At 38.1% G+C, this 11,408-nt stretch overlaps 1 protein-coding gene across 1 annotated transcript; it reads left to right on the top strand.

The window, feature by feature from the left end:
• Positions 1–10,323: 10,323 nt before the first annotated feature.
• LOC132281940 (uncharacterized) lies at positions 10,324–10,803 on the top strand. The gene has a single exon (XM_059783588.1). The coding sequence runs from the start codon at positions 10,324–10,326 to the stop codon at positions 10,801–10,803; it is 480 nt and encodes a 159-aa protein (XP_059639571.1).
• The last annotated feature ends 605 nt before the right edge of the window (positions 10,804–11,408 follow it).

Genomic DNA, 11,408 nt, shown 5'->3' with positions numbered 1-11,408 from the left:
ACGAGTTCTACCTAGGGTTTTAAAAACAAAACCCATACACGTAGGGAAAATACAGAAAGCAACAGTTGTGGTTTTGAGAGAAGCAGAGAGGAGAACTTGAGAGAGTTACAAAGAGGGAGGAAGCTAGGGTTGTGGGTTTCAACTAAGACTAAACCAAGAATGACGGCGGTGGAACAGCAGTCGGAAACCTCATCAAAAAATTCAGGATACGGCAGTTTAGAGTTTCAAATCTGAAACTCAAAAGCAAGTCACTATTCTTCTCCTTCCCTTTAATTCGTGTTTTGTGCATTCCTAGTAGACTCCAGGGATTTACCAAGCATTAAAACAGATTAGATTGAAGGTAATATTAAGCTTGAAAGCATGTTTGTATCAGTGGTTTAAACGTTGCATAAATCTGTTTTGGTAGGAAGTTGCTCTGTAAATTATTCCTGTCATTGTTACGTATAGGCTGTGTTTAATAGGGATTAATAGTGGATTGGATGTCTGGTAACTAATCTAAAACTGAGTTTGGCCCTAGAATAAGTTCTTAGATCAGTTTTTGTTTTCACTAAATTAATTAGTATAAATCTGTTGGAAGTTGCTTAAGAATTTTCTAATGGAGGTTCTGTGACCGTGGCTTAAGAACTTGTGTTCTTCACATGTTGGGATTGGATTTCAGTGATTTAAATTTGTCTAGAACTAAGATTGAACCTAGAATGAAGATCAAAAACATTGCAGAGGCTTTGCGCTTCGCCGAAGATGGAGAAGTTGATTAGTTTTCGCGCAAACGGAGCACAGGGGAGTAGAGCCAGCTCACCACAAGGGTGGAGCCACCTCTACAAGGGGTAGAGCCAGCTCCACTTATGGTGGAGGCGGCTCCACTTTTAGTGGAGGCGGCTCCTCTTTTGTTTTTTGATTTTTCCACGTTCTGCCTTCAGTTTGGACTGTAGGGAGGTTTCTCGGTTGGTTCCGGGGATGTGGATGATCTGTATAATTATTCCAGAGATGTATAAATTGTTGGGAAGCATGTTAATGATATTATGTGGAAGCATGATAAATTCTAAGGTTAAATAGGAAATCTGTATAAGGATGGTTAATTAATTAATTAACTTAAAACTGTTTTCTATTTTGAGGAATTTTGGATGCTTTGCATGTCTTAACAATTATTAATCATGTCTTCCTTATGTTGTAATCATATAATTATTTATCTGGGAAAAATGATGAATAAGTATGCTTAATTGGAAATAATTGATGTTTAAATCTACTATAAATTACATCAGTTATTGTACTGTTTTGGAGGAGTTGTATGCGTAGTCTTTCCTTATTAGTTTGAAGGACTGAAATAGGACTTCTATATCTGATATTGGATGTATAATTGAATCATACACGTACTAGATTGTATGTATGTTGGTTCTGGAGTACAGTTAAAAAATGTATATGGTGCTATTTTTGTTAACTATGTTGGATGGAGGATTGTATGCATCGGTATGGGACGGTGGCATACTGGGTATGGACTGTTTCAAACACTGTGTTCTACCTAATCTGGATTTAATGATGGATTAACCAAAAAGGTTAAGTTCATCTCATATTTGTGTCATATCAATAAAACGCTTGAATGACCTGTGGTGGTTTCAGGATGGATTGGTGATACATATATCAAACCACAATACAGATGGTTGATATTTTGTATTAGGAGTACAAGGATTATATATATATATATATATATATATATATATATATATATATATATTATATGATGCCATGGTATGAGTTTGAATCTCAGGACTATGGTTAGGGCGCGTATATCGCTTAGGATGGATAACTGGACATATGTGTTGTTCCCTGGTAGGTCAAGGTACACATGACCACATTATTGTGCGATTTGCATGGTATCTCTACTCAGGCTGAGACAGACCTACTGGACTAGTGAACGTCCTATAGTGTGTGCTATATATATACATATGGACTACTCTAGATATTGTTGAGTCTTCCTAGGATGTATCTGCGTATCGGATTACTGTTTGGATCGTAGTAGAATAGGACTTGCATGTGGGCCTGACTCACTCTCTTATTTTTTCAGGTGTTCATCAGTTCCAGGGTTAGAGCTTGGACGTGCAAAGCAGATACAGACATTCATTCCTCCGATTACGTAGGAATCTTTTCTATGTTTACCTTTAGTTTCTATTTCAGATATTTTAGTTTCAATTGGGATTTTTAATAATAAGGGGTCTACTGGATGGATTCCTGAGTTGTAACTTATGGAGTTTTGGAGTTTGGATTTAACAGATTTCATTAATTATATTTTGAGGTTTTCAATTAGTTTTCTTCCAGCTTATTGTTATTATTTATTTCATCTTGTATTTTGTGTTCGGTCATATTAATTGTTTGATATCCCTCGGGTTTGGCCCTGACCTGATCAACCCGTGTCTCAGATCTGAGGGGTATCACATCTGCTCCCACTTCGGCCAGTTGCAACCTTTTTATTTGGTTTTTAAAACTAATCTAAGAACCTTATGTAAGCCTAAAAGCATCCCCATGACTTATTTACAGTGGTTGCAAGCAAGTAAAATAACTAAAATTATAACCGGATTAACATGCTTAAAGAAACAAAACTTGAAATAATCAGGCACGAATTTGTAACAGATTCGATTACAACACAAACAGAGCATCAATAAATCATACAATAAACATGTAAGTTCCAGTTTATGATTTATTTAACCCTAAAGACTACCTAGGTGCACAGAACATGAGCCAAAGGGAAGGAGAAAGTAAAAGAACTTGCCTGCAGTTTTGGTCTCAAAACTTTGTCGCCATCTTTCTAATTTCCGACAAACACTGACCAACTTTAAGCCTCCTATGGTTTTGGTTTAATCCACCATAACTCTGCCTTGGTCCTCTCTGTTCTCCTCCTAAGCCTTGTTCTGTTTTCTCTCGCTCAGTTCTTTTACAAGTCTCTGTTATCTCTGTATCTTTGGTACGTGAATAGGGGTTGTGTATTCTCAAAACCCTAAGTTGACGTACTGTTCTATATATTTAAAGACTTAACTGAACCCTATTCCCTGTGTGTGTTGAGACAGAGCCCTAATTCTAATCATTGTCGGCCCATAACAAAACCTACATTTTAAAACAGTGACGGCTACACACGTGAATTCCATTCTACAGTTAAAACTATAACCTAATTCAATAAATAAAACATTTAACTTAATCTAATTAAAATAAACATACAAATAATAATTAACTAATATAATCAACCAATTTAAATAAAATAATTAATCAATTAAAGCAAAACAAAATCCAATTTAAATAACCATTAAATAAACACACAAACAAATAACCAATTAAATAAAATAAAAATGCAATTAAACAATTAAATAAATACCAGGACTATCCTTTTAAAATTAGGGGTATTACACAGAGCCCTTTCTCTAACATCCATTTAAGCATAGCCCTAACCCTCTTTTGTGCTCCCTCTCTCTCCCCGTCTCTGTAACCTAGCGTAGCAGCATCCCTACTTCTCCACTTCCTTTGGGTGGATCTCCCCCTTTGTTTGGGTCGCTATGCTTCTGTGAACTGGTAAGTACTCCACTCTCTCTCTCTCTCACACACACACCCGTTTTGGGTGGATCTCCCCCTACCCGTTTTGAGCACGTTTTAGTTTCAATAATTTGCTCAATTGATTGTACTTTCAATAGTTTTATAGTTTATAATTTAAGGTAATTTACATGTGTCAATCGGTATCAAATTTATATCATAAAGATTTTTCAAAATTACTTCAAACTATAGCTCCATTGAATCAATATTTTAGACATTATAGATAACACACACAAACACACAGAAGAAATGTGGTTAATTATGAAGATTTTGATCTTATTTGGCTTATTAATATTTGATGGGCTTATCCTCCATTGCCAAGCTTTGGTTTGTACCACTTTTGTGGTAAGTATGATGATATCATTAATTTGTTTACATCATATGAAATTATTGAACTGAATGGCTGATGATCACTTAGTTTTATAGTTTTAATTATTCGAAACAACATTTCTCATGAAAAGTAACACTGCTTTTTGTATAAATATCAATATTAAGATGCATCATGCTTATTTTTTTTATCTAATATATTCTACACCCATGCATGTATATAAATATATTGTAGAACGTATATATTAAATTGATGACTTAATATGAATGCCACAATTAAACACACTACCTTAGGGGGGAGGGGGGAGGGGGGAGGGGGGGGGGGGGACAATTAAACATATTCCCAAAGATTCTCATTTTCTCTGTTCGATTTTCTATTAATAGTCAATAAGTCGGTGTATATGTCTTAAGACGACTGTTCGTGTTCATTCTAGCTTCTCATGTTTATGGTTATCTTGTTTTGGGATTTGTACCTGGAATACATTTTTTTGGTTAGGCAAAATAATTTTATTTTAAAAGTTAAATTGGTTCTATTTTATTCATCTCTTTTACTGGTGTGTGTCCTAGTTGTTTGGTTATTGACACGAGCATGCCTGAGTTGTGAAGGGCATTGGAAGGTAAAAACTACGTTTTATTGCATAGAAGAATAAAATAAATTTTGAAAAGGAAGTACTGTATGTATAAGCTATAACATGTTACTGTTTTTTGTTTATTCTTATATGTTGCTTAAAATTATATCATGCAAAATTTTCACTAGTTTTTGTCAATGACCATTTTTTTTTTTTTTTTGGAAAGTTAAAGCTGGTTTTTCCATTAAACCACAAAGGCAAAATCAATACGTCTTACTTGGGGCATTCCCCAAGCAATAACATATCCCCAAAGTTTCTTATTGTCATCCATATGTTTGTGCTATGGAACCTCTTAATGGTGCAAACAGTGAGAATTCTCAACAGGACTTGGTTGCTGGTGCACCTAGGGGTCTTGAACTAGCTCGTTGCTGCCCCATTTCTTAGGTAGTACTCCAAAATCTTCTTAGAAGTCCCTCTCTTCATAATACAAAGATCCAGAGACCCAACTGAGTTGGTTCTCCTCTCCATATGTTGTGCTATAGAATTTTCTACAATCACGATCAACTAGAATGAACTGACAAGATCATTTACTCGAAGGAAAATAATCAAACCCACTAAAGTGACTAATAGAACACAAACCTCAATATTTTTTAAACAATTGAATTAACACAAGCACGTAGGTCACAACCTGTCCTCAATAAGAGAAAAGTGAAATCTATTTCTAGAGATGACATTCATTACTAATTAATATGACATCTTAAGCTAGTGAAAAAGTCCGTGTAATTTTGGTGGCTTTATTTAGCCAGTGAGCCCTTAGCCAATAAAACAATAACCTTTCACATCCCAATTTTACTAATTTACAAAGAGGTTTGGCAAATTTAAAGGAAAAACAAAAACTTAAATTGATTATTATCCCTTTTTTTATATTTTTTTTCATCCCTACTTCAATAAAACTAATTTTAATAATATAAATAAAATAAATGACAAAAAAAATAATGAAAAACCAAAATATCCCAATTACTTTCTATCAATTCTCTTTTTCCCTATTTCTCAATCATGATTTCAGAATAAAAAAAATGATCTGTTTACTGTTTTTTTTGTTGTCACTAGATTAATCAATTATCAATTGGTTAAATTAGGAGAAATTAAAGGTTGCAATGGTAGGAAATCAAACATTTAAGCTTTGAAAGGGCGTTCAAATTAAAGACACAAAATTGAAGACAAAAACAGAGACATATAAATACAAATACACACAAATCCTTTAAAAGTTTGGAAAGATTACCTTCAAAAGGTTGGAGAACCGATTTGTGCCGCCCTTTGTATTTTCTATCTAAAAAAACTTTCTTTTCTTTTTCACTGTAATTTGGGTATGTATCAAAGCATCGAGAAAAAAAAATAAAAAAAAATAAATAAATAAATAAAATATGTGAAGGAGCTAGAGTTCAGAAAATACAAAATTATTTCAGAATAAACGATGATTGCAAAACAATTTGATAGAAAGAGAGATTAAAATAAATAAATACATAGTTTTAGAAAAGTTAAAATGGATAGAAATTTTGGAAGTTTACTTGAAATCAACGTGCTTAACCACAAAGTCTGTCCCATTCTCAGTGCAAGTTTATTTGGCAAAAGCTTGGCCAACACAGTTTGTTGAGGAAATTGCTGCTAAGGTCCAGTTTTGGACTAGCAACTACTCATTTTGTGCTAGAAGGTTACAACTTATAAAGTCTGTCCCATTCTCAGTGCAAAGTTTATTTGGCTTCCACCTTTATCCTCCCTAAGGCTGTCCTAAAGGAGATCACTTCAATTCATAGAAGATTTATGTGGAAAGGACAAACTTTAAGAAATGGAGGCTATAAAGTTGCTTGGAAGGATCTTTGTTTACCTAAATCTGAAGGAGGGTTCTGCATAAAAGTTTTGGAAACATGGAATATGGTTGTTATGTCTAAGCATTTATGGAAAGTTGTGCAGCCAAACTCTATCTGTGGGTTAATTGGGCTCCGTCTCAACTAATTTTGGAATCTTAAAGTTCCATTTGACGCTCTTGGAGCTGGAGAAATCTTCTAAGGCTGAAGTATAGTTTCAGATCTGTTAGTCATCACCAAATGCGCAATGGAATGTTAGCATCTCTGTGGTATGATTACTGGTTACCTACAGGCCCCATAAGTCTACAATATCATCAAAGGATCATTAGAAACTCTGGTTTGACAAGAGAACCAAAAGTTGCAGCTATCATCATAAATGTAGATTGCCACTGGCCCATGACTGATTCTACGGAGTAGGTGGATTTGAGAAACAGTGTTCGTCCTGATCTGAAACCTAATCTGCAGCCTTCTGGCAAAATTGTATGGAGATTGTGCAACGGTGACTTTTCAATTAATTCAGCCTGGAATTATCTAAGAGATAAACATAATAGGGTTGGGTGGAAGGATGTTGTATGGTAATCTCAAGCTATTCCTAAACATGCTTTGATTCTTTGGCTTATAATTCAGAACAAGCTCGGGACAATATACAGGTTGATGCAGCTGGGACTTGTTACTAATGGTAATTACATTTTTTGTAGATACATAGTGGAAGATAGGGACCACATGTTTTATAATTGTAGTTTTGCAAACGGAATTTGGAGGACCATAGTTGGGAAATGTTCTTTGTAGTAGCCTATGGCAGAGTGGTCTGGTATTTTACGGCTATGAGATACAGAAGGAAAGGAATAAAAGGTGCTTTGCTAAGGAATTTAGAGATTGTGAAACTATATTTAAAGAGATATTTCAGGCAAATATAGAATTTGCTCCATGGAGAAGATTGAAGTTTCTGGTCCTAATAAGTACTGTTATAGAGCGAATGGTCTCTTCCATTCATAATGTTGATATTTATACAAAAAGCAGTGTTATTCTTCATGAGAAATATTGTTTCAAATAATTAAAACCACAAAACTAAGTGATCATCAATCATTCAGTTCAATAATTTCATATGATGTGAACAAATTAATGATATCATCGTACTTACCACAAAAGTGGTACGAACCAAAGCTTGGCAATAGAGGATAAGCCTATTAAATATTAATAAGCCAAATACGATTAAGATCTTCATAATTAACCAAATTTTTTCTGTGTGTTTGTGTGTTATCTATAATGTCTAAAATCTTGATTCAATTGAGCTATAGTTTGAAGTAATTTTGAAAATCTTTATGATATAAATTTGATACCAATTGACACATGTAAATTACCTTGAATTGTAAACTCTGAAACTACAATCAATTGAGCAAATTACTGGAACTAAAAGTGCTCAAAACTGGTAGGGGGAGATCCACCCAAAACGGGTGTGGGTGTGTGTGTGTGTGAGAGAGAGAGAGAGAGAGAGGAGTACTTATTAGTTCACAGAAGCACAACGACCCAAACGAAGGGGGAGATCCACCCAAAGGAAGTGGAGAAGTGGGGATGCTGCTACGCTAGGTTACAGAGACAGGGAGAGAGAGGGCGCACAAAAGAGGGTTAGGGCTATGCTTAAATGGATGTTAGAGAGAAGGGGAGAGAGAGAGGGCGACGAAAGTCATCATATGGTTAGGGCTGAGTTGATCGCTGTTTTACAGAGAGGGGGAGAGAGAGGTCTGCACGAATAAGAATATGAAAGAGCATTACGGCTGCAATTAGGTCAATGTATTAAAATATGGAAAAATGGTATTTTAGGGAATACAGGAAATAGGGAGAAAGGCATTTTAGTCAACAGAAATGTTAAACAGTAAAAATTCATGTGCCACCTCAACTTTTAGGTCAATCACATTTTTTTGAAACTACATAACTTTGACTCAATTGAGGACACCAAAATGACCCGGGTTTGGTGTGATCCACATTGCATAGGACGGGTCGGGTGTGGACAAATGGGATGGAGCAAGTTTACGCTGGATGGGCCCAGGTCCATAAATTCATTTCAGAAGCCCATGTTATAATGAGGGAAGTCGAGTCCAGCCAAAAGAGAACAAGATAGGTCTAGCTCAGTGGAGGTTATAACCGTCTATAAATAAAGGGGGATTGAGAGGGAAAAGGGGTTGGAAAAAATCATTGGGAGTGTAAAGTTTATCTCTCTACAATTAGGGAAAAATTCTTTGTACTTTCAATTGGCGCCATCTGTGGGAAGAACAGGAAGGATTGATTGATATCATTCCAGATCAGATCGATTCAACGCATTCTGCGGGGAAGACGATTAATCTGCGAAAGCTGAATCAACATTAGTAATAATATGATCTGTCTTGACGAGTCCAGGTTCCGGTTGATTTCAGAAAATTGGCGTCCGATCCAAGCAGATTAGATCCGTGCTTGATCCGGCGAACTGCGCAGTTGTGATCTGTTGTGATTACTGAATCCGGTCAGTAGTGGACTGAATTCGGCAAGTGTAAGTTCAGATCTGGTGTGCGCGCGTTAGCGGAACTCCGATCTGGTCAAGAAGTCTGCAGTTGATGACTTTGCTCCGATCTGGAATGATGATCGGAGAGGCGAACTCGAATTCTTTGGAGAACGGCCAGCAGACAAAGCTCGATGAGCTAATGAACATGATCGATGCTTTGAGGAAAGAAAATGCAGAGCTACGAGCTGGAATGGAGCATCGTGAGGCTCCTGCAATTCCGAGGCCGCCTCCTGAAGGAGAGGGAGCTTTACCGTTCGAAGCTGATCGTCAAGGTGATCCAGAAGATGTCAATCGTGGTGGTCCACGTCGTGATAAAGGTATAATCGGTAATCTGCCTCCGAATGCCGGCCGAGTAGAGGATCGAGAAGGATCTGTTCGTCTGGAATCGCATCACAAGCGGATTATGAGGGAGGAAGCACCGGCATATGAACATAGGATTGCGTCACCATGGCAGAGTGAATTTGCGGAGGATAGGTCGTTCGATCCGCCATACCGACCTTCATTAGCGACAGTTGATTACCACAGCTCAGAAAAAAGATCGGCCGATCGAGGATTTCTGTCACGGTTTTCAAGAGAAAATGAAGCATTGCGTTCCTCAGCAAGGACAGTTACATCGCCGTTCACTGATGAAATTATGAACGCGCAGAATCCGAAAAAGTTTTCCATGCCGATCTTCATTCTGTTTGACGGAACAACCGATCCGGTCAATCACATATACCATATTCAGTTGAAAATAGCCTTGAATACTAATAATGATCCTTTGATGTGCAAGTGTTTCCCTACGAGCTTGGCTGGACCAGCTCTCAATTGGTTCAAGAATCTGGCTCAAGGCTCAATCGCCAGTTTCCAGGACTTATGCGATAAGTTCATAGGCCAGTATTACGGGAATAATCGTCCGGCTAAGGATGTATCGAGCCTTTTTACAATAAAACAGCATGAGGACGAGCGGCTCCAAGCTTTTCTCACCCGGTTTAACCTCGTTAAAAGCATGGTAATGGAGTGTCACCCGTCAACAGCAGTCCAAGCATTTAAACTCGCAATGAACCGGGGGACGCCGTTCCACACCAGCCTGGTGGTTAATACGCCAAAGACAATGGACGAGTTGAACGAGAGAGCTGACGGTTTTGTTCACCTTGAGGAGGAAGAAGCAGCTAATTCAAGGAAGACGTCAATTATTTCGACGGAGGAGAAGTCCAAAGCCAAGATCCGTCAAAAACAAGCTCAACCGCAACGTCACCCCTCATGGAAAGCGGAGAAGAGGCCTAGGGAGGAGGAATCAATCACTCCACTCAGAGTCACCTTAGCAAGGCTATACCAGGAGAACAAAGATAAGTTTCGTCCTCCTCTGCCAATCAGGCAACCTCTTGAATAGAGGGATCAGACTAAATATTGTGCTTTCCATAGTGATTTTGGGCATCAGACTAACGAATGTAGGAACCTAAAGAGGCAGGTAGAGATGCTAATCGCAAAGGGGGAATTTGCAAGCTATGTTCAAGGTCCGGCGCAAGAGCATAACCGCCCGACTGAACAAATCAAGCGAAACCAGAGGCCGAACCAACACAACTCTCAGCCCGTCCGGATTATAAACGTAATTCATGGCTGGCCTGAACAAACGACAGAGTCAGAAGAGTTGCTCAGAACGAGGTTACGCCAGGCCCAGCTAAAAAGAAGAATTGGTAGTGTGTATACTTTGCACCAGCAGAACGAGTCCACGTCGATAAAGTTTGATAAAATGGACCTGCTACGCGTTCAGATCCCTCATGAAGATCCACTAATCGTTAGTCTGACGGTTGCAGAATGCCTGGTTCGGAGAGTCCTGATTGATCCAGGAAGTAGTGCGAACGTCATGCCCATGGTGACGTTCGACCGACTGGAGATCGAACCCAAAAAACTCAAACCCACAGGAAATCCGTTGCTCGGATTTGATGGGAAGTGAGTGGAACCCATTGGAATGGTGGAATTGACAGTACAAGCCGCTGAGCGGGTTTTGACTGAAAGTTTTGTGGTAGTAAAAATCCATCCATCATACAACCTCTTGATGGGCAGAGGCTGGATTCACAGAGTTCAAGGCGTCCCGTCAACCTTACATCAGGTGATGCGATGTTTGGGTCCGGATGGGACTAAGGTAATAGATATACACGGGGACCAGGTTGCGGTTAAAGAATGTTATTCAGTAACTTTGAAATCTGCTGGAAAAGGAAAAAATCCCATCCGTCCAGCCAGTCCAAAGTAGCAATTACAGAACCTTCCTCCCAGTAAAGATGAGGAAGAAGAACCACCAGTTCTGACCACAGAACCCCTTCATCAAGTAAAGATTGATCATGAGAAACCAGACCAAACAACAAGGGTGGGAACCAGATTCACTGAAGAAGAGAGACTAGAATTGACTAATTTCTTGATTCGGAATGCGGATGTATTCGCATGGAGCCATTCAGATATGCCAGGGATAAATCCTGCTGTATCCTGTCATTCTCTCAATGTGGATCCGAATGCAAAGCCAGTGAAGCAAAAGCAAAGAATATTTGCTCCAGAACGAAATCA

Source organism: Cornus florida, unplaced genomic scaffold (assembly GCF_030987335.1).
Source record: "Cornus florida cultivar Cherokee Brave unplaced genomic scaffold, ASM3098733v1 CherokeeBrave_3.0.0_Hap2_Chr11, whole genome shotgun sequence".
Classification (NCBI taxonomy): domain Eukaryota; kingdom Viridiplantae; phylum Streptophyta; class Magnoliopsida; order Cornales; family Cornaceae; genus Cornus; species Cornus florida.
Note: the sequence above shows the minus strand (reverse complement) of the source record. Positions and strands in the feature narration are given on the sequence as shown.